Source organism: Athene cunicularia (assembly GCF_003259725.1).
Source record: "Athene cunicularia isolate RWA chromosome Z unlocalized genomic scaffold, athCun1 chrZ_part3, whole genome shotgun sequence".
In the NCBI taxonomy this organism is placed as follows: Eukaryota; Metazoa; Chordata; class Aves; order Strigiformes; family Strigidae; genus Athene; species Athene cunicularia.
Genome location: NW_020799144.1, coordinates 697,186 through 721,410, shown reverse-complemented (window position 1 = coordinate 721,410; position 24,225 = coordinate 697,186). Strand labels below are relative to the sequence as shown.

The window sequence follows — 24,225 nt, the reverse complement described above, 5'->3', positions numbered from 1 at the left end:
GGGGTGGGCAGAGGCTAAATATCTTCGGTAATGTAATTGTATTTAAAATAGTATTGCACATAATATATTTGAATATCTCCTCTGGAAAATATGCTTCAGAGAATAAGATTTTAATAACAGTTCTCAGGTAACTGCATTTCCTGAAGTACTTACAGTTTATATAGGAATGAATATGATGACAAAGGAGGAGAGCATGGCTCTTGTAAGTATGTGTTTCAAGTCAACCTAATCATATAAAAAGGGATCATTAGATAAGAATGTACACTGTTGGCAACATTAGTCAGTTACAAGTACGCAAGCCCCTCTATAATCAGGAACAGTTATGTCTGTATGTAAAGTAACAGATGCAGCATTTTCATTCTAGTGCAGCTGGACTTTCAGGAGCCTAAAATAACTCATGAGGCAAAAAAGATCTTTAAGGCAGACACTGTGGATGATGGGCTGTTTCAGAAATGCTGGTGCCTGGAGGTATAATTTGTTTTAGGCTATCAAATCTCAGTTCAGATTTATCTCAAGAACCTACTAAGTGACACTGAGTTCCTAGGAGATCACAATGCTGGTGCTGTGTAGCAGTTTGAGTCTGTTGTGTCTGTGCCGTGACTGTTCAAGTGTCAAAGCTTGCTGCAGGAATGTATTTGACCAAAGTCTCTCTTCCCAGCTGCCCTTGCTATCTAGGCAGGGCTGTTTACTTTGAAGCAGCTCATGCCCATGAAACAGTTTTGCTTCCTCACAGAAAGGAAGGAGTTTTAAAAAAATGTATTTTCCTGAATATAGGGTGGAGCTTTCAAAGTATATTTAGATAGTCAAATTATCCCTTTAAAAATAATGTGAAATATGGAATTGTGCAGATGTATAGTTTCCAACTCAAATGTACAGTGTACGAACTGTTAATTAAAATCTATGTTTTCTTGAAAAATATTTGACAGATAGATGTTACAATAGGCAGAAGCCTATAGATGAAGATCGGTGCAATTTCATAAATGAGCAAAATAAAGCTATTGGACTTTGCCTGTTTAGGTCTATGAGAGAAATGGACGTGGTGATTTGTTACCACCACTGACAAAAGCATTAATAATCTAGCACTTCTTAAACTAAGTCATAGTTACCACTTGTGAAGAGGCACAAGGCTGAATAAGAATATAGAAGTACAGTGACAAATCTTTAACACAGAATAAAATCCTCAAAATATTTTCATGCAGTACAACCTACTGTAAATAATAGATTCAGATTCCCTATTAAGCTGCCTTAATAAGAGCAATATTTTCATATTTTTCTATTTTAGTAAGTAAATAAATACTGGTAAATACTATGAAACAGTCTGGGGAAACATTAAAGCCATTTTTAATTCCATAATTTCCATTTTTCATGAGCATGGAAAGCTTATATTTGCTGGTTTAGAATTTCAGGAATTAGATTATATGTTTAGCACATTGTACCAGTGGTATCTGCCAGTTATGACTTTGGAGCTCTCCCTTATGCTATATGGCTAAGAGATAGGGCATATAAAGAAGAATTTATAATTTTCTTATTTTAAAAAAATATAGTTAACAAAAAAGGGGCAACTTGTAATTATTATTTTTTTTAATAATATGGATTTGAAACTATGTAAAATTGTGGTACATTTGTTTCTAACATTATATGTAACTTGAAACAGTCTCAGCTCATTAAACTATTTTATAACAGTTCAAACATAAAGGTTTTAGCCAGCCACCTTTTTTAGACGGTGTCACTTCTGCAGGTGGCCTCACTTGTAATTGTCATGTTATTGCCACACAAAGAACTTCAAAAGTTACAGTGCTTATCATCCATAGGACTGTGCTTTAACCTGTCTTGTTATCGTAGTAATTTCCTAGACAAGGCACTTGCACTTCGAAATTTTCCAGTACTTGGGCTGTTTGCTTTTAAGTTAAACTTGTATTTAATTCTTTCTGTAAAGAATCTTATTAGGAGTACTCTAATTGTAAAGTTGTCAGTATGCAGTATAAGGTACTGCTGTAACAAAATTTTTATACTTGGGCTGTGTGTTTGCTACATTAAAAATATTAGCACTAAAATTATTTTCTACTGCTTACTGCCATCATAGTTTTGATTATATCAAAATATTGGACAGATCTGTATATCCAAAGGCTGTTTCAGATACAAGATACTTTGAATGAAATGCTTGCAAAACAGAAAATGGAAAGGGATACCCTTGCCAAAAAATGCAGGTAAGTAGAATACAAGGATTGTATTTATAGGAAGCTATTTTTTATAGCAGTAGTGATCAAGGTTGTTAGAAGCTTAGCATAAAGTAGTGTGAAAGTAAACCCATGTGGTTTTCATTCAGGTTTTGCAGAGGCGTGATCCATACTGGCTTCAGTTACCTCCAGTAAAAGTTTACATCAAGGAAGAACTTCAAGGTTTAGATAATGCATAGGAGTCAGTTACATGCACACACTGAGCTTTGAAATTAGGTAATGAACATACAAAAGGTGTGGAAAAAGATCTAAGCAGAAATTAGGAAATGGAGGTACTGAGCAGTTAGATTACTTTTGCAGCATTATGGAGGAAAGTGGTAGCAACTCAGACACTACTTTTAGTGTCCTTACTTCTGGTTTTGTTTCTTCAGCACCACTAGATTGGGAGTGCTCCACACAACCAAGCAATACCAACAGTCCACAAAAGCCACTTAGAACGGTGGCCTGGAGCATGCTTGTAGACATTCCTTTTCTGTGAGGACACCTCATTGTGAGCATGGGCTCTCTGAATTGTCAGCTTCCTGCTGCTAGCTCTCACAAGGCCTCTTTTTACTTACTTCTAAATGGGATTACCTGAATGCTGGTAATCTGGTGAGTGCTCAGTTTACCATGTAGCATCGTGTTCAATGGATGTTTCTAGGCCATCCGATCAGGATGTCTGCATATTGTTTGTGTGAGCAGCATTCGTTTGGTCATGTAAAACCAGCAAAGTACAGCTTTCAGGTAGTTCCATGGCAAAACAGTCTAGTTGAGCAAAGAGACTGACACATTTCTGTCACGTACCATTCTATCAGCTGTAAAAGGTAAAATACATAGATTACACAGATAATAAAGAAAAAGAGAGGGTTTTATGTGAAGAGAAGTTAGGATTCCAGGTCATTGTTGTGAATGAATTAGTGACTGAATTAAGAAACAAAAACTGTAAAATTAATATCTATACAAAGTTATCTGCTTTCTAATATCAAGAGTGAAACTGTGTTCCAGAGCACAGTGGTAAATATTTCTGGGTATTGTAGATACCCTGCAGCTAATGCAACAGTTATCTGTCAACAGTAATGAACTACATGCCAAATTACATTAAATTTTGTTTTTATTATTTATATGGCGAACATTTTATTTTTAACTAATTAGCATATAAGGGTTTGTTACATGATAAATAAATGTACAGAAGATTAGGAAGCATCATTATATTTTCCACCTTTCTGTTGTTCAGTTAGTTTGCCCAGGGAGAGGTGCTGCTAACACTTTTCCATTTCTGTCTATTCCTTTGAAGATACTAAGACATATATCTCACCTGAAAAAATGATGAAAAAAAAGCATAGTATTTGTTAGTGGCTGTAAGTTACTTTGCCTTTGTCATTTTAGTCATGCTGTCTTTGCCTCTCTTCAGTTGCAGCTTCTTCTGTACCTGTATAGCAATAAAGCAACAAAATTTCCCTGGAGAAACACTGCTGGAAAAGTTGAGAAGCTTCACTGGCCTGTGTGGGAGTCCATAGTTGTCAAGGCTTAGTCGTTTCAGTGATTGACTCTATGTTAGTCATATGGATTCTAAACACATGTGATAGGAAGCAATATCACAGTACAGGCACCAAAACTGTCACACTGTGGTTTGGCTGTCTTTGTTCTGCACCAACTAGTCTTGCTGTTATCTCTGTCCTGATCCCCTCAACAGTCTCCTCTCTTCCAAGACTGGGATGGTGTTACTTGCACGGCACCTCTGCTGTGAGTGGAGTTAAAAGCAAACCATGCTGCTATTCCTTTTCCCATACCTTGTGGTTCTCCATTATCTTCCCAGCATGGTGCCAGAGTGGTAGTCCCATGTCCCATGAGGGGGAATTAGGAGAAAAGACTGTTTATGCTAGGCTGGTGGCTCTTGTGCCAAACAAAGTGGGGTAAAATAAAAAATTCCCTTCTGGCAGGAAGGAGGTAAGGTGCCCCAGTGAAGGAGTCTCACAGGAAGACCAGCTCAGCTAGGGAGCAGGGTCTGATGAAGGGAGAGACATTCCCAAACTAACAACATCCTAAACTACTCTGTCCTCTTTTCTTAATGGTCATATAGTATTATTACAATCGTGTCTTCACATAATGTTTTGTTGTGCAGAACGTAAAAATTTTCTGATAGTATCATTATTCAGTAGATCATCAGAGCTTATTTTAAAAGGCTCCAAATCAGAGCCGCAAAGGCAATGAATTTCAGTGAACTACAGTGATACTTGGTGATAAAAGAGCAACCGATGGTAATACATAACCAGCTCTGATTCTGTGAATTAAGTGTAGTATAGGAAGACAAGGCTGCTACTGAAGTTTTGATGCTTTACATAGTACTTCCAGATGAGATTCTGCATTTTGTTGTACATAAGACTGAGATTTGAACTATGAACTTTATACATGATAAAAATATGGTTCAAATTTTATGTGTTGGCAGAGTCTTTTGAAACATATTTCTGTTCTTATTGGTTTACATCTATTAAACTGGTTTTATTTTGTGTTTACATTAACTCTGGTGTCCTTTTTGTTTTGTTTTATTTTTCTATAGGGCTTCAGTGCAATCTTTTAAAAAAGGATCATTGAGGAAGCAATTAGTTAACCTTGCTTCTAGGCAAAAGGGTCTGTTGATGGTGGTCCAGACTCAGGAAGAATTAGTCCAGAAAATACAAAATTACAGAAAAGCAATGCAAGTATTCAGTGCATCATGTTCAGAGAAGCAAATCTCAAACTTAATTATTTCCTATGGAAATGATAAAAGACAAAGTTTAACTGCTGATGAAATCATGTATCCTGATGTAGTTACATTTAATGTGGGGCTTGGTGCCAACATGCCTAATGGAAACAGAGTAGAAGCACATCTCTCTTCAGAAGATAGATTTTCAGCTCAGGAATGCAGCCAATATCCACACATCTGCTTGGATGAGACAGGAGCAAATAAAGCAGGAATTAGAAGCAAAGAGGCTTCTGATCATCCCTTGGCATCTGAAAACAGGGTAGGAGAATATCCCTTTGACATGTCAAAGCTGACAAAAACTGTAAAAGTGGTGATGTTGCCTTCAGAACCTGCTGTTCCCACTGCTAAAACAAAGTACTTAGAGCAAAAAGACATTGATTGTGTTACAATTGCAAAACAAGGAAATGGGTCTTTAAATCCCTCTTCAGTGACCAACACATTAAAACTTGTAGAACCCCGAAGCACTGTTGTCAATAACAATGTCGGTCAACCAGGCAGCAACTGCCAGCAGGTTCTTAGAGATGAGGATCTACACAGCTATGTAAATAAGAAAGAAACTTTCCAGCAGCAGCAGCAAGTAATATCGTCAACCTCTACAAAGAACTTCCCTGATACTCTGCAGCGAATGATCTGTACGAGTACTGAGAACTCATTTAATAACAACTTGGTGCTTACAAATCTTACCTCAAATACAGATTATCCAATAAACTTCAGTGTGAAATCATCCCAGAGCTATAGTAATCAGGAACGTGAACAAAAACAAGTGATGCATAGAAGAACAAATAGCAAAAAGCTTCAACTGATAGATCTACTTGAATTGGGAAGGATTAAGCCAGGAGAAAATGTTTTAGAATTCAAACTGCAGGTGATTGTTGTGGTATAATAACATTAATATTAGCATATAATGAAAAAAATCAAACACTGAAGTGGGCAGTTCTTATGATTTAATATGCATCTTTAGGGCTTAGTGTTGAAAACTTTTATTCATTGGTTGCAGATAATGTTTTATGTGTTTTAAAGGAAAGTGCTATGGATGACGTCAGAACTTCTGCCAGCCCTTAATTTTAACACCCAGAATATTGCATATGTAAAAATTTGTGTTTTACTTTGCATTATCAGTTTGTTAACATTTCTTATTGCTAGAACAAGAGTGGAATTGTTGGTTGGTCTACATTGTGTAATACCTGATTTTCATATTGGAAGAGAGGGAATGTTAAGATTTTTATGGTTTAATGTGATTCTTGGAAGCAACTATGAAGTCTCTCAAATAAAGAAATGTGATATCAAGGATTTCATGGTGCTGTGATAGACACGAGTATACGCAAAATTATTTGTTTACATGCTGACTGGTTCTGTAGTTTACAGTCTTGTATGAACCATATTTGAAAAAGAAAAAAAAAAACCCCAGACTTTTTTTAATACAAAAGCATGTCCCTGTGCCTCTAAATACAGATTTGCAAGGCAGCTGCCAGCGGACTGCCTTGGTACTGAGCAAACGATGGAATTATTGACTGACTTCCTAGCTCTGAGCTAGTTAATTTCCAGGGCAACATATTGATTAAAACATGAAGGGTTCTTTTCAGCCAACTCAACAGGTGTAGTTAATGTAGAAAAGCCTCCTTTTTCTGCACCTATAATCTGCTTGAGAACTCTTTTCTGCTGAGAGTGGCCATTTTATGTGTTCTTGTGTTTTCTAACATAAGGCAGTGTTAGTAAGTCACAAGCCTCTGTGTTGGGCCATGTCATAGGTATATACAAATGCTTCTTTAAAGGACGTGTCATATTCCTCTGCACCTCAGGATGTCTAAATGGAAGGAGGAGGAATTCAGTATGCTTACTGTCATTTCTCAAGGTTGTTATCTGAGATGCCAGCTTGATGCATGTGAATCTTAAGGACTTATAACACTGTATAGAAGCATTGATGTTTTGAGTGTAGAAAAGTCAGTGATTTTTATTAGAATGAAAATGACACTCATTTATGTCTTGGAAGATAGTCATCTAGAGATTGAAGTTTAGAAGCCAGTGTCTGTTGCATTGCAAAGAGGAGATGATCAATAAAGTTTTCTTCTTTCTCGTTAACAGTGATGTACTTGATAACATATTCCTTGCTTAAGGTTAGCTTTGCAGGCAGAATGCAGTTTTTGAATGCTGTAGACCTGAGCTATGAAACTGTGAACTGGGTTGAGTGTCCATCAAAATACTTGGGTTAAACATCTTAATTTAGATTCCTATAGATACTGCAAGCCAGTGGATGTGGTAGGAGACAGTTCAGTATTTGCTGGTGGATCAATTCGCTTATTCTGATTGTTTAATATCATGCATGCTAAGCAACCTTACTGTGTTCTAACACAGTTTATCAACAGCTAATTTTTGCATTATTTAGCTGTATTAGCCTAACTGCGACCAGTATAACAAAACCACAATTTACTGAACTATAAACAGTGCTTCTAGAGGTGCATGTTTGTTTGCAGAACTGGGGTGTACTAACATTATCAAAGAGGCAGCAACAATAATTTCTTTTATACTTTATTTTGTATAAGATAAAGCTGTTACATTCCTCCTAAAACATGTGAGTGATGTCCCTTGACATAAGTGAAGCTTTTATGCAGACGTTTAATGTTTGAATCCTTGCTGGGATCTAACTGTGGCATGCATTTGTTCCACACCTGTGAGGCAGATTGCATTTGAGTAGGTTTATTGTTGCACCAACTTGCCTCATGTGAGTTCTCGAGCTCACTGAGGCAAATTAATTTAATCACAATCTTGTTATGTCCAAGAGGAACTAAAATGCCAATACAGTTCTGATTAATAGACATAGGGAGACTTGTCCTCTTGACAGTGGTGTCTGTGTGGCCAAAACATCTACTGTGGTGGAATAAATCCTTAGTTTACATACCATTGTTTATCAAAGTAGCATTAAATTCTTTAAGTTTTTTCAGGGAAAACCAGAATTAGCTGCAGCTCTTCAGCTATATTCTTCAGGATTTTTTCATGTTTTAAGGATGTTAATTGAGATTGTTAATTTGTGAATAGAAAATTTTTTCTTAATTTTTCTTTTTTAGGAATTTAGTTACAAAGCCACGCTCTTAAGTAATGGCAAGATCAGAACCAGTAAGAGAACAGTACTGCAAAATCCAGTTCAGTGGGTTAAAGACCTACTAGGAGGTGATATTTCTGTGACACGAAAGTATGTGTGGAATAAGGTAGGCCTGATTTTACTCCCCAAAATAACAATAATAAATAGCAGTAACAAATCTGGATCTCCATACTGTTCTTAAAACAAAAGGGGGAGTAAGCCTGTATCTTAAGGAGTCTTACACTTAAGGCAGAAGTAGCAAAGAAAGATCTACACAGCTGTAGCTGATACGGTGGTGAACTAGTCACAAGTGTTGGAGAGAATGTAGAATGCCCACCTGTAAACTATAATTGCTTTGAAAGAGTAGTTTTAAAGATGATTAAGAGACTGACAGAAAAAGCTGAAAGGTAGTTAGAATAATAAGGAGCAAGCATATTGAAATGTCAGCATGTCAGGGACAAATGTTGCAAAAATACTGCCAGAGTTTAGAGGGCTTTACAGATGAGTTTTATTATACTTTTTTCATTTAAAATTCAAATTAGCAGAATTTCTGCTTGATCTTGACAGACAGATTAGACGGTTAATGCATAAACTCAGTTTTATAAGAAAAGTGAAATTTTTACAACTATAAGAGAAAACACAAAATAAAATGACCAGTTACCAATTTAGATTTGTTTTTACAGGTTACATATCTTGGGACACAGTTGTCAAAATTTCTTTCTGAAGAAGTGTCAGTTTCTAGTGACCTGGAATTACCATCACAAGAAAGAGAGCCTTTGGGTATGTACCACTTAAAATCTAATATTCACCATGACTGAAAGTAGCAGAAAGTGATTTCTAAAGAGCTTAAATTCAAAAATTTCTCTGTTGCTTTGTGACTTTTTTTCTGGGCTGCATGCTGATCACAGATCTTGGGCTTTAAGAATAAATAGTGCCAGAACTTACACATGATCTCTAAAGAACTAAGTTTCTTTTCTTCCATAAATTGGTTGTGTGAAGAGAGTAATTACTAATGACTTGGTTGCTATGTAGAAAATATTTATGTAACCTTTTACATTGAAAATATTTAATAAATAGTGAAATTTTTAATGAGCTAATTTAATACTTTTTTATTCTCTTGAAAACTTAGATGTACTAGCATAAGTTTTAATTGCATGTACATCCTCAAATCACATTAAATAATCTGTGTTTGTGGAAATCTCAGTATGCCCAAGCAACAGTAATAACTAGGGGGATATTTTATTCTCTAAAAATAAACAGTCATAAGAAACAGAGTACATTGATATGACAAAATGACATTGAATAATTTTTTCAGAACTGTCTGGCAGACTTAAGAACTTCAGCCTAATTTTGTTAAGTAATGTGTTCCCAGGGAAACCCAAGTCCCTTTGACTGCCAGTTGTACTTGGAGTCCGAAAAGCTTTTGGGCTTTTGTGACTGGTTCTCTTATTTTGATGAGACACTGCACCTCACATGAATATGGATACCAGGCTTGGTCTGTTCTTTGTATACTGAAAGTAAATTAAAATATAATTTAACTAATTTGATACTCAAACTACCATGTTCTACTGGTTTTTGCTTCAGGCTAAGAGCATCCAGGTGGTGAGTTTACATTGCCCTACTTCACTAACTTTATATGAGGTATAAATGACTTAAAAATGGATTTAGTCTCCTCACCTTTAAATAGGCTTTTGAGTATTTTACTAGTTTTTGTAAATTATTCCTCTTGAGGAAAATTTATGATGAACATTGTAACTTCTAAAAAAGAGAAATCATTAAATCATTAATTATTAAAAAAATACTCAACAAACAAAAATCACCCTGAAGATCAGTAAGTGGGTTTTTTTCCCCTTTTTTTTTCTCAATTTACCCAGGGTAACCTGGGAAAGAGTATTTAGGTTTTTTGTCACATGTGATTTAAGATCACTGTAATGCCCAACCATTAGCCCTAGGTGAGAAACTGAGGGAGGGAAAAGTGTTCTCCCTTTCATTTCTCTTTCAGATACTATGTAATCAGATACATAGTAGCAAATTAAAGTCTCTTAAATCATTCCAGAAGACGATTAACCTGTACTGTTGTGTTGTGAGTACATTTGGAGTCATTGGGTAGTTCCCGAATGGTTTCCAGGCCCGCTTCAGGAGCTAGCTTGTTCCAGGGGCTGTTCCCAGCAGGCACTTTGCCTATAGCCAGCTGCCTTGAACCACAGTTTGCTGGTTGTGGATGTGAGCTATTCAGTGCTGCTTGCCTGGGGACATTCCCAGGCACTTTTTTATCTTTCTAATATACTTACAGCCTATGTGTATTTTATAGTAGAAGTTTATCCTACTTTTGTAAACAATCGATTCTTTTTTTTTCATAGTGTATTAATTTTTAATTTTTTTCTATGAATCCCAGAGCATCATTAAAAAAGAAGACTGAAGCCTGATAATTTGAACATTTTTGGAGGAGAATGTTATTAAATACCTCTCCCCCACATTCTTCCCAGCTTCTCTATCTTAGCTTAGTATTCACCGAGCTATTGTATGAAGAGGATGGGGAAGTAGGAAGAAAATGATACAGGCAGTGGCTGTATTAGCTGTCTTTTAACAGAAAGAAGCAGCTACCACTGATCTTTGTATAGACACCAATTTAGTAATCATGTCTGAAGAACCTCTACCAAATCAAGGTTCATAGACAAGAAAGGTGAAGGAGTTACTGTTTTGTGTCTGGCAGCATAAGAAATACCCCCAGCTTTTCAGCTTGCTTGAGATTAAGGTGCTTCAAGGTTTGTACAGCAGCATATTTTTAGATACCTGAGGGATGTTAATGCAAAAAACTTGAAGACCCTATGAAATAAAGCAGTCCTAGAGCAATGCAGGTATTTAACAGAAGCTTTCAAGATTGCAATTTTGGAATTAGTCATATATTCCCAAGTAAATTTCACTTTATGTCCCTTTTGAGTATGAGCCTTTTAAGTCTCTTCTAGGATCACACTAGCAGAAATCAGGAATTAACTGTATTCAAGTCTGAGTGAGAACTAAACATTAAGAAAATAAACAGTACTTTTAGACTATCTGTATATAGGAATGTAGAAGAAACGGTTATTATATGGCTTGGAATTTATTCCTCTGTGCTTTCTGATACATGTAATGATGACAATGTTTGCTAAAAATGATCAAGAATAGCAGGGATTCAGAAGCAGATGTCAGCTGAAGAGCAGATGTCAGTTGCAGAGCACATGTTGGTGTTAGATATTTCATATTGAAATTCCAGCAAACTGGCTTAAAATAAAAGCATATCCAGTTGTTACAGTAAGTGTGATACATACATTCATTTTGCAGATTGCTGTTCCAGGAAGATGGTCTTGGAAAATGGTGATTCTTGTGCTCTGGCAATCCTTTACTACCTTTAGTAATCATTAGCCACCTGTAAAGATGAGAACCACTCTTGCTCACGTTTAGTTCATTAAAGTCTCCAAAGTTCTGTGGAGTGTTTTCAAGGCGATCTAGATGATTTCTTAATGGCTGAACTATGGGTGCTGTTTCAGAAGGTTTATGTTAGTGTTACTTCAGATATCTAGCATAAAGTGACCGGCTGAGCTCAATACGGTTGCATGAAAGCAAATGAGAATAGTTTTGCTGTGATCATACGTGATAACATGTTTCTATTTTCTTTGAGACAGGCAGTGAAACACATACATATTTAGTTTTCAAGTTAAATTTATGTGGCATCTAATGTAATTTTGCAAAGGAAAACATATTTTGAAAAAAGAGAATGCCTGGTTCGTCTTGCAGCAGCTATGGTGGGGCTGGTAAAGGAGCAGAGGAAAGTCTGCCCTTATGTGTGTTAAGTGGTATAAGGCTAAGTGAAAATTTCTGCATTTACCTTTAAGAAAAATAAAAAGCGTAACTGCTCTGTGCACTAAACGATTAAACCATGAGCATTAACCAATACTGTTTGTTCTTAGAACAAAGTTGTCTTGATCTTTTTATGCTCTCAGGAAGAAATTTTACCATGAGGGACCCCAGCAACCACAACCATCACCATCAGAGTCCTGGCACTGTCTCCATTGCTCAGCCTCTTGGAAGCTTTGGCCTGAATAATATGCCAAAAACCTCATCCCTGCTGCAAACCGAAGTTGTGAAAACATTGCTATGTGCTGAACGAGAAGCAGCTTTTACCAAGGAATTTAAAAGTAAGATTTTTTTTTTTTTTAACTGCCTAAAAAACCTAATAGTGGATGCAAGGGCTATACAAGACGTACAAAGGAAAAATAAAGTAAATAATAATAATAAATAATAATAAAATAATTAAATTTTTCAAAGCACAGTGTGTTCTACTCTCCTGTGTCCAAATTAGAAACATTTTGTTATTTTGATGTAATTAGCAAAATAACTCCATATCATTTAAAATGTCTCCACACAATAATAGCACAATCAAATGTCTTCTGGATTTAGATGAAGAAATATGATTCAAAAACATTGATGAATAGTCTCATGTAGCGTAATTTAAAGGGAAAAGTGGAAATGTTCCTGAAGATGCGCTGTTCTTTGTGTAGTTGACTTAACTTGTAACTTTGTGATTTCAGTATTACATTTTTATGTTGATGGCACATTAAACCCTATCTGTAATACTCATACAATTTGAACAGTGCTTACTGCACTTTGATCTAGTATGTTTGCTTCTACCTCCTTTGATTGCACTGCAGAGGGCTGACCATGACTGAACACAGCACAAAGTCAGAATGGTCACCTTAAACTGCTACCATGCCCAGTGTCAGGTAACGCTTTTGCACTGAAGTGGCTAACAGTGCTAGGTTAGGTCTGCAATGGGAGACAGTAAGAAGCAGATCAGAGATGAGGTGCCTAATCAGTGTCAGCCACTGTAAACTGAAAGTGTATCCACAATATAAAGCAGTTCTCTATGCTTCTGCAAGTCTATACATAGGCCCTGCAGCTACAGTGCAAAGGATTAAGTAAATCCTGGATGTGAGAATCCTCTGCAGAAAATGCTCTGTTATCTCACTAGGGTTTTTTTTTTTGTTTTTCTGTTGTTTTTTTTTTAATAGAAGCAAATAGTCGCAGTATATTAAATGCTAGGGCAGAATTTGGAGGGAAGTGGTCTTTAAAGTTACAAAAAATAGATGGTGTATTAGATTGTATTTGCATTTATAGATCAAAAAACCCAGGTTGAACTGCCCACTGATACAAATTGAAAAGTTATAGGTTATCGCTTAGGAGAGTTACTCTCTACCGAACAGATGAACAGCCACATTGATGTTTTCTCAAATACAGATCTAGTTATAGTTCTGCTTACCAAGGTGATGGTCTTGTAGCATGCATGGTCCTTGCCACCCTGTTATCTGAGTGCTCAATCCTGTGTGGAAACTGTTATGGCAAGAGTGTGGAGTCATTTTTGAGCAAAGGTTACCACTAACAGACTGTGGGGAACATGCAAAATTTAAAGAGTCATACTACAGTAAATATTATAAATTAGTAAATTGGAAATTTATGGAAATGTTCCCTACATACATTTTTGTTTATATCTACTACAATTACCCTCTTAACTGAAGGAAAAAACTGCTTAACATGCAGTATAATCCTTAAAAAATTTAACCACCAACAGTTTCCACATCTCTCACTTATAGAACCCAAACCTTTTGCATCCAGTTCTGGGAAGAAGATTTTCGGGTTTCATAGTCTGACAGAAAATATGTTTTGAAAGCAAACTATAAAATGCAAACTCCTCCTTAAGAAGGAAATTTCTTTAAAAACAAGTGTCCCAGGATGTGTGTTTAATTGAGCCTCTTACATGAAGCTTTGGAAGTAGCATGAGAAGCACCATAGATGGCTATATTTTTTTGCCCTCTACATTTGTTTCAAAAGAACCGGGCAGATATGCAATGCCTTTGCTGCTTTCACAAGAATCATAGAATCAACTAGGTTGGAAAGGACCTTGAAAATCATCCAGTCCAACCATTAACTCAACATTGACAGTTCTGAACTACACCAGATCCCTCAGCACTACGTGACCCGACTCTTAGACACCTCCAGGGATGGGGACTCCACTACCTCCCTGGGCAGCCCATTCCAACTCCTAACAACCCCTTCTGGAAAGAAATGCTTCCTAATATCCAGTCTAAACCTTCCCTGGTGCAACTTGAGGCTATTACCCCTTGTCCTATTGCTTATTACTCAGTTAAAGCGACTCATCCCCAGGTCTCTGCACCCTCCTTTCAGGGAGCTGTAGAGGGCGATGAAGTCTCCCCTCAGCCTCTTCTTCTCCAGACTAAACCCCCCCAGTTCCCTCAGCCGGTCCCCGTATGACCTGTGCTCCAGACCCTGCACCAGCTCCGTTGCCCTTCTCTGGACACGCTCGAGTCATTCAATGTCCTTTTTGGAGTGAGGGGCCCAAAACTGAACACAGGAATCGAGGGGCGGCCTCACCAGTGCCAGTACAGGGGTCAGATCCCTTCCCTGTCCCTGCTGGCCACGCTATTGCTGACACAAGCCAGGATGCCATTGGCCTTCTTGGCCCCCTGGGCACACTGCTGGCTCCTGTTCATCGGGCTGTCAATCAGCACCCCCAGGTGCCTCTCTGACTGGCAGCTCTCCAGCCACTCCTCCCCAAGCCTGTAGCGCTGCTGGGGGTTGTTGTGGCCCAAAGGCAGCCCCCGGCATTTGCCCTTATTGACACTGCCCCAGTTGAGCTCAGCCCATGGCTCCAGCCTGTCCAGGTCTCTCTGCAGAGCCTCCCTACCCTCGAGCAGATCAACACTCCCACCCAGCTGGGTGTCACCTGCAAACTGACTGAGGGTGCACTCGATCCCCTCGTCTAGATCATCAATAAAGATGTTAAACAGGAGTGGCCCCAAAACCCAGCCCTGGGGGACACCACTCATGACCAGCTGCCAACCGGATTTAACTCCATTCACCACAACTCTTTGGGCCTGGTCATCCAGACAATTTTTTACCCAGCAAAGTGTGTGATCATCCTTTACTTCACTCTAAATAAATTCTGAATGTAAAGCTCAGTTTTATAAATTGGCTTCTAACTAGTTTACTTTCTGGGCTTCGCTAGTACTGGAAAATGATAGCAGAGTAATTAATTTCAGTTTTCTTGATAGTCAATCTTACCTTCTTGTATTGTACACCAGCACAGTTGTGATGCTGAAACTGCTGACTTGGCCGGAGAATATTTAAATCCAAATGAATCGCTCCAGTAGAATGAAACCAAGCTAGTATGAATGAATGAAACCAAAAGTATTTCAATACCTCCTAGATAGGTGTACAAGTGGGCTACTAATAAACATCGCATGTGCATATTTGCAAGAGTCTTCCATTTGACTTCAAACTGCAAACTCCTCAGATGAAGGATTTCATATGCCTCTTTGAACTGGTCAAAGATACTACTTTGGTATTAGTCCAATTAAAAAATCTAGCCCATTGTAGTATTTTTCCAGTGATATGTTTAAAGCTCCATTTAATTATAATGCAAAGAAATCTTGCCTCTTCTTGAAAACTTGCCATGTGTTTTGTGCTGCGTAGTACTCCAGTTCAAAGCCTCAGATTCTGCTTAGGCTTAGATAATTACCTCAGAAACTAGTTTCACTGGAAAACTCTACTATTCTTCACATTTTTGGAGGAAAGCTGGAGAAGATGATGACTCTGATTTACTGATTGAAAAGTCAAGATGTAAACTGAGAACCCCAAGTTTAATGTAGTTATTTGGCATGACTTAAAGGAGCTTGATTCTGTATATCTGAATTTTTTAGATTGTTTATTTTTGAAATAGTGTCTCATCATCACCATTAATAATGGTGATAATAATATGGAAGAGAAGTACTTGGAAATGTTTAAAAACACCCCAACAAGCAAACTACAAAAAAAGTCCCCTGCCCCCCCCAAAAAAAATCCTCCCCCCAAACATGTAATATATGTGTTTTCCTTGCTACCTATAGCAGGATATTCATCAACTACACAATATCCCCATTTATATGACTGTAAAAGACAGGGCAATAAACTATATATATTTTTTGTGTTTTGTTCTTGGAAGCAAAGTTAGATTGCAGACAAATGCTTCTAATCTTAATCTTTTCCCGTCTCAGGGGTATCTCAAGGTACTGTTTTCTCTATGGCTTGCAGACAAAATATTTAGAAGTATTTTCCAGTACTGTAAAGTTCCAGGCATTTTCTTTAGGTACTTACATACTTCACAAAGAAGCACATAGTTCTGTCAGCAGAATTTACAAAGCTATATTTTCCATTAACTTTTGCATACCATGACTGAAGTATAGGTTTCCTCCATCTGTAAAAACTTACTTTCCAAAATCGTCTACCTGCTCTTACTTGACTGTTGGCAGGGTAGAAGGTAGAATGTCACATGACTGACTCAGAGTTGAGTTATGTGGCCAGCAAGAGCCAAACAAAATTCACTTTTTAGGAGGCCCAAAAGGAAGAAAAAAAAAACAACAAAAAAGCAGCAGCTTTCAAGGACAATGTGCCATGGAAGCCAATTGTAAGAATTTAATGTCTGTATTGCTTACCTGGCAGTCAGGTTTTTCTGAAACTGGCAAATCATTTTAAAAACAACTAGGTGACTGTGATTGAGTGGAACCATAGACTAATGTAGGTTAGGTGGGGCCTCTGGAGGTCTTTAGTCCAACCTCCTGTTTGAAGCAGGACTAGCTTCGAAGTTAGATAAGGTTGCTCAGTGCCCTATCCAGTCAAAATCTGAGTATCTTCAAGGACGGACATTCCACAACATGTCTGTAAAACGTATTTGTATGCTTAACCATGGTCAGGGTGAATATTTTTCCCCATATATCTAATTGGAATCTTGCTTTTTAAAACTTGTAACCACTGCCTCTTTTTCTTGTGTATAGAAACCTTGTTTCCTTAAAGAGTCCTGGCTAAAAGTAAACTGACTCATAGTGAAGAGCTTTAAACACTGGCATTCAGGCCTTTTTACTTTATAAAAGAAGTTGTAAAAAAATCCTTCGGTAACTGACCCATCTTAGTTCATCAGCTGAACTATAACATTTTTATCTGCTTTGGTGGTCCCATGGAGATTGAAAGAAGACTAAATCAAACTGCTGTAGGTAATCTACCTAGAACACATCTATCTTACCTTACTTGTGAAAGCGATAAATAAAAGGCAATGTGATAAACAGCAAGCTTCAAGAAGCAGTGGCTTTAGCTGCTCCTTTTCTTCAAACAGAGAAGACAGGGTTTTTTGACACTGCAACCTAGTAATGTCAAATGAAAGCATTTAGGAGACTACCTGATGATCCTTACCTTGGTGAGTATTCCAATTACATCACACATATGTTTTTATTCAGCAGTGACTTTTAACAACATTGGTACTGTCAGAAGGTGCTCTAAGTCCTTCTGGCCCTGTTGTAGCTGTGCTATGAAGTATCTGGTCATTATAGTCCATTAGGTAGCTTCCAGACTGAAATTATTTTTTTATTTCATAAGATGTTATAAATAACCTTCAGTTTTTTTCAAAGGGTTGTAACTACCAATGCAAAAAATGAAGCATGCATAATTTAGGATCACTTGATAAAGTAAAGTAATTCTTGGAGAAAAAAATACTTTCAAAATTGGGGGTGGGAGGATGGGGGGATGGAGAGTAGACATAGATGATCCCAAAGCAATAGCCTATATCTTTCAGGGGATGGACAACTTGAGTTCAGGAGACAGACTGGCATGGTATGTCTGATTGTTAGAAAAAGATCACTCCTTATTGATGTGTTTGTAAAGGCAGAGATAGAATTCACATGAGGAAAAAAGAATTAAGAACTGTATCACGTGAAGTGAATCAAGAACTGTGGAGAGACCTGGAGAAAAGCAAAGGCATTTTGAGGGGGATAAAAAAATTGCCAGGGAAACATCATATTTCATCAGAGAAAGAGCTAATCTTGCAGTTTGTCCACAGACATCTCTTTGTCCAAGACACCAAGTCTTGATTACCTGAAAGAAAAGTTATTTTCAAAATTACCACTAGCATGGGCAGAATTCATGTGCAGCCTTTTAAAGAGTCAGAGGATCAAAAAATGTTGTTTATGTGAGATGCTGCTGTCATTTTCCAAGGCCTTATTTGGTGTGAATAGACATGCCTGTTGGGACTCCTGGATTGTGACTGGGCTTCTTTGTGTGTAAGTTCTTGGGAGGAGTATGGATAAGACTCAAGAAACTCAGAAGCTCTTAAGACAGATTGTTGTTCTAAATACTCCCATGTGCACTCTAGATCAAACGCTGTCACCTTTAAATGTGTTGTTCTTAGATCTTCTCTTTTGCGTATGCATCTGCAGGTCATGTCTAGACTAGCTGCACAGAACCAGATTCATTTGAGTCAGAAGAATAACATCCCCTGTGACTTTGCCACATATACTGCAAATCAGTTTGTCTTTCCCTCAGATTAGATAATAGTCTTTGCCTGTTTTACAGAAGTATTGAAACTGTATTACTGATACCCGTAAATTCACTCAAATACATTGCTTAAACTGCAAGAGCATTTGAATTCCTTTTACAAAGAATTTTCAAAAGTACATTAGCTATAAAATGTTTAACCATATCTCTGGATGGTTCCAGCACTTTCTTGCTTGGAAAAAGTAAGACTGATACTGGTGTGATAGCCATTTTTAAAAACTGATTTTTCAGGGTTATTTTAATGATCAGAGATTTGCGGCTGTGCACAGAAGTGGCCATCTTTGGTGACTAACCTTTATTCATCTGGAGATTCTCATCTAATATTTATATACTTGCACCACTAATTGAGATTCTCCTTAAATACAATTTTCTTAGCAGCCACAGTGACAAGATCTTGTAAAGCTGTAACAAATGGAAAAACAAGTTGAAACACGTTTAGAATGGTTTCAAAACTGTAAGGCTAAAATAGATGCCAACAGAGACAGTGCCAAGCAGTGTAAAAGGTACAAGCTTTTAGAAAACTCTCTTCTCTTAGAATAGTATTAATATCAGGAATAATTAATAAATAGATATTGTTTTATAGGTTTAATTAATAGAACACAGTTGCTCTAGAACAATACTGACAGTTCAGTGCATATACTGCTCATTTGTACAGTCCTCATCACGGCTAGCTTGAAACCCAGTCAAACTTAATTACTAAAACTTATCTGTTAAAGGATTTCACCAGACTGTGGGTACCTCTAGACTTGCTTTATTAACAACTCAGAGTTGGGCCATCACCTTGGTGTCCCTGTTGAGCTCAGTTTCTGCCAGTTTATTTTATTAAAAAATCCCCAGACTTACTTTTAAGATCTCTCTTACCTGAAGGTGTCCTTAAAACTATTGTATGATCTCCCGTCCAAGCATTCCTGTTTATGCCCTTTGAAACATCACTTCTAGGTGAGTGTGTAAGTTGACTTCCTCCACTGTGACTGGCCACAGCTTCATAGACGGTAAAGACTGTGTGAGTAGCATTGTGATGTAACCTCTCAGGTGGGCCTTGCATTCAGCCTGCCAATCTTTGTTGTAGTCCAAGATACTTAAATATACTGTAGACATCAGAGCATGCTTTTTGTTCCATTATGTACTGTGCATGAGTCTTCTGAAGATGCACCAAACATGTAAGATAGCGAATGCAGTCCTGTTTTCATTGGAGTCAGAAGTTTTGCTGTGGAGGTTGTGGGTGTGGAACAACATACATCCTTACTCACTTTATTTATGTTTCTGAACACAGACCTCTCTCTTTTAATAGCAATTTGTCACTTCACTGCTTTTGGTGGTAAGCTCCTGGAAATCAGGAAATGGTAGGGAAATCCAGACCAAGACATGGAGTTAAAAGATCTGATACCTACAAGATACACTGCTTGTTTTAGCTTTGGGACCTACCAATATTGGCAGTTCAGTGAATATATTTGAATTTTGGAATCAGTGTAGGTGACACAACTGGAAGACTGTGGTAAGAGAGAAAGACAAACTCTTGGGATGGCACATGGTAGTAGCCCTAAAGTAAGTGCAAGCTAAATGACCAAATGGTGTCACTTCAAATGTATTTTGTCTGCATTTTGACAATGATTTATTTTGACTGATCTAATCAGCCTGAAACACATAGCCTGTTCTGCTTCTTGAGACACTTGAATGTGTGTGAACACTGGTTTTTGTTGGTTTGTTGGTTGTTTTTTTTTTTAAAAAAAAAGGACATCCCTACTTTCCTGACAGCCCTCCCTCTCTTGATAACATCTGTTACATGTGACTGTTCTGCCCCCACTGGCAGTTTCTGTATTGGTCTGGTTGTGGCAGCTGAGAAGCTCTGATATTTTTGTGCAACGGTACTGAAGAACAAAAGTGTGGATGAAAGATGAACAAAAGCAACCAGCTCTGAAAACCACAGTTTTGTGTGCATTCTGTGCTGTTAGAAAGAAAATGTCTTGCAACATTTGTTACTGCTGGTTCCTTACAGTGTTTCTTTCTTACAGGTTTTAACAGTGAAAGCTAAATTTTCAGCTTCTGCACTGACACAGGTGCCTAGGTTTATGCACTGCAGTAGTTGCTTCAGTCCAGCAGATGTTTAAATGTTGCAAATGCACATTGTTCAGTCCTGCAATTTCTTCTACACAGGTGTATGCCTTCCTTTTTATATAGTCCTTTCAGAACTGTAAGAAGGGCGTTCCCTGTGATGGATTTGTTATTTTGAGGGAAGTACACTAAATTTACCCATTTGTAGACGTAACACGTAAAATTCCATCAATGCTGAAGAACAGCTGTGTTTTCCTGTTCTATAATTGGAAATGGTTACTTCTCATGCTAGCCACCATGAAGTGCAGTATGGCTCTTGTCTCACTGAAGTCTGGTTGCAAGTGAGGGATACTGATAAGATGGCTGAAGTCTTATGCTACAAGATTCCCGGGACACATTACAGATTCCTAGGGATTGTTAACACTTAGTGGTTCTAACAAGCTGTTAGAACTTCTGTTGATGAGGGTGCCAGTGATTGCTTTTCATTACTCTGATATACACTCTGTAATTATTTGCATTCATTTTCAACAGGCTCTTCTGTCCAGTTCAACTCAGTGGAAAGTTTGTCACGTTTTCTTCAATTCCATGAAGTAGTAATGGTATGTAAAGAGGAGTTTCTACCATGTCCTGTAATGGAAAAGCACTGGAATTTCTACAAAGCATGTGAAGATTTTGGATTCTAAAGACTTCTTGAGTGCTAACATTTTTTTCTTCATCGTCACTTAAAAGAAAACATATAAGCTTTTAGAACTAAGTGCTTTGTTACTGTCATTTTGATAAATCATTTGCCCAGCACTTGGAATGGACTGAAGGATTGTTTGGGTAAATGAGGAACAGGGGAGTAGCAGGTGAGGGTAATTGTCAGTATTAAATTTTGTGCTGTGAGATTAAGAAATGGGGAAGTAGATGAGGATTGTTATACACTGGTACTTACTGTGAATTATATTCCAGGTTGATAACTTCATTTGAAATTCCACTGACTTCAGTGGCTGCCGATGCTTGATGGGGCAGCCCAGAACCAGATTGGTATTGACACCAAGAGTTGCTTCCTGCACCTAAAGCTGGAGCCACTCTGCCTGGGCATGTACTATCAGAAATAGCAGCATGTTTGTGTAATAATATAAGCTGTTAGGTTAGGCAAAAAATCAAGATGGGCAGCTTTGAAAATCACCAGCAGATTTGCTTTATGTGGTTTGGATATATACAAACATTTGAGAAGGGGACGGGTGCTGGGAGAAGTTACAAGAGGAATCTGAGCCATTGGAAGTGATCAGGGAAATTCCATTCATGTCCCAGCCAAGTCTTTCTGATAGACAGAATATGTGCTGGCATATGACAATAAATGCAGTTAGCTTGTTTGTGGAACATGAATTTTTCCATTTAACAACATCTTAGAGATTCATCCTGATCTCTGGAGGATTTATATTTGTTTTAATTTTACAATGTGTGAACTGCCTTGGTAGCGTATTTATAACACATTTGACTGTCATGAGAGTTATTGGCATTCAAATGGCATTCTTGCTTTTTCGTTCTCTGGATTATAAAAAGAGAAGAAATAATAGCACCTGCTACTCCTAATTTCAGTGAATGGGATGAGAAATATCTCCTGTCAATACATAACAGCCTCAGCTAGCTATTTGGAGTGCGAAGAGCTATTCTGCAGAGATCTGATTAGCGTCTTAAACAGAAGGTGGTTTAGGGAAGAGTGGGGGGTCTGATGTGCAGGGAGCTAATACTGTGCCCCAGGATGTATGAGCAATGGTAGCCTGATGGGCTGTAAGGATAAAGAAATGCACACTGCCTGGAAGTCAAAAAAGTTAAAGGCTACTGAGTGACAGGTAGTTTCTAAAGGTCAGTTTCCACACAGAAAGAAAATGGAGCAATCTCACAGATGTTGCAGCAAAACAAACCTGAAGGTGTATTGGTTTAAAGGAAATGTTCGTTCAAATATTACACTTCCACTTTCACTGAAAAGTGAAAGACTTTTGACTGTGAAAATGACTACTGAATTACTTAAACGTTTGTGTGACATTTTTACTTTGTTACAAGATGTTTAATAAAATTAATGTATGAAAACTGAGAGGATTTGACAGCAATACTTCTAGTTCATTACGTTAATGTGATTACATGACCTAAGGCAATCCTAAGATACAGTGGCAGAAAATCTGATTGATTCAAGCTAGTCAGAGAGGTAAAAATGCAAAGTGTTACATGAAAATCCCTGATTCTTACGCTATATGTAAAAGTGACCTTTTTTTTTTCTTTTCAATATTTATATTACATACAAGCATCTTGAGAAGGGTGTTAGCTTGAGAACATATGTTTAATATGACTAACAAATGTAGGATTCTGCTTCCCACATCTTAAAACCGTGAATTTTTCCTATTCTTCCTACTGGAATATTTTTCTTAATATAAAGACCCATTGAGGGATGGGAAGAATACCATCATGAATAGGGTGTCTTGTTTTCTCTGTTTAAATTTATGCTTTCTAAGTGTACTTTTGCATAAAAATATAAGCTGTTATCACAGGTCAAAGATAGGCAGCTATTAGTGATCCTAACTACACAGCAGAGTAATAAAGCTTCTGCTCACAAGTGGCAAACAGCAATGGTTAGTCCTCCGAGCCCCTCCTACTCCATTCATGATTCAGTTATTTTATTTAGTAACTCCCTTCTCCACTCCTAGGCTGTGAGTTAGCACATATTCTGTGTGGTGCAGGCTAAAGTAAAAAGGATATAAAATGCAAAGAATACAAAACCCCTGGCATTCTGTCTGCTGTTAATATTCAGATGGGGAATGAGAGGAGGAAGAGGTGATGCAGTGAATAAAAGCCATGAATTCAGATTCATATTACCACAGATTATTTATTTATTGCTGAGATGGAGTTAAAAAAATCAGTGGGAAGATTAATATCAGTGAGGAAGAATGTGAGGCACAAAACAAAAGGTTGAGAGTGAGAAGATAAGCAGCTGAGAGGCAGACAATACAACACAAGATTCATAGATTTCAAGGCCACCAGGGACCAATATGATAAGCTGACCTCTTGAGTAACACAGGCCAGAGGCTATGAAAAAGTATAAGCAGGGGAGACATGGGGAAAAGAGAAAAGAAAGAAAAAGATGCAGATAGAGCTATATTCAGTCTAGGTAGAGCATCAGCACAAAATGTTGCACCTTTTAGCCAGGCAAAGCTGAACTATAGCCAGCAAGAGCAGTTAAGGGAATCATGGGAATGAAGGCCAGCTTTGGAAAGATATTTAAAGTACTGTAAGGTGCATATACACCTGGGGTTTTTGATGGTGGAAATGCAACTAAGGAGGGGGGGAGAGGCAGAAACAGTGCCGGAGTAATGTTTCCAGCCATAGGAATTTGGATAAATTCTTGGGAGAGTTACACTTGCAGTTGGCAAGTGTTTTGTCATTATGACATGGGGTCAAAGACTTTTTTTCTGGTTTTCAAACCTTAAAGTTAATTGGAAAAAAACCACCCTGTTTAAATTATCAAGATAACAAACAACTGCATACATGAGATATGCAGGTTGCTTTTCTGTTCACCTGTAGTCAAATAACCAGTTGGGTAGGAAATCATATCTAGATGATCTGGAATTTTAATTAAGTTTCTAACCATATCAAGAAAAGAAGCTTAAACATGACACAGGAAGGGAGTAAAACATTTCAAAGATGGAACAGGATTCAAAGAACTGTTAAGTTTTTCATATATATAT

The 24,225-nt window shown here is 37.6% G+C and overlaps 1 protein-coding gene across 1 annotated transcript in view; it reads left to right on the top strand.

The window, feature by feature from the left end:
• The window catches only part of ANKRD31 (ankyrin repeat domain 31), a 68,045-nt gene extending 45,468 nt beyond the window's left edge, over positions 1-22,577 (top strand). The window contains exons 19-24 of the mRNA XM_026866480.1: positions 2,111-2,207; positions 4,774-5,824; positions 8,022-8,162; positions 8,719-8,815; positions 12,016-12,210; positions 21,029-22,577. Coding sequence (XP_026722281.1) covers positions 2,111-2,207; positions 4,774-5,824; positions 8,022-8,162; positions 8,719-8,815; positions 12,016-12,210; positions 21,029-21,183 — 1,736 coding nt within the window. The 3' untranslated portion in view covers positions 21,184-22,577. The remainder of the gene's footprint in view (positions 1-2,110; positions 2,208-4,773; positions 5,825-8,021; positions 8,163-8,718; positions 8,816-12,015; positions 12,211-21,028) is intronic.
• The last annotated feature ends 1,648 nt before the right edge of the window (positions 22,578-24,225 follow it).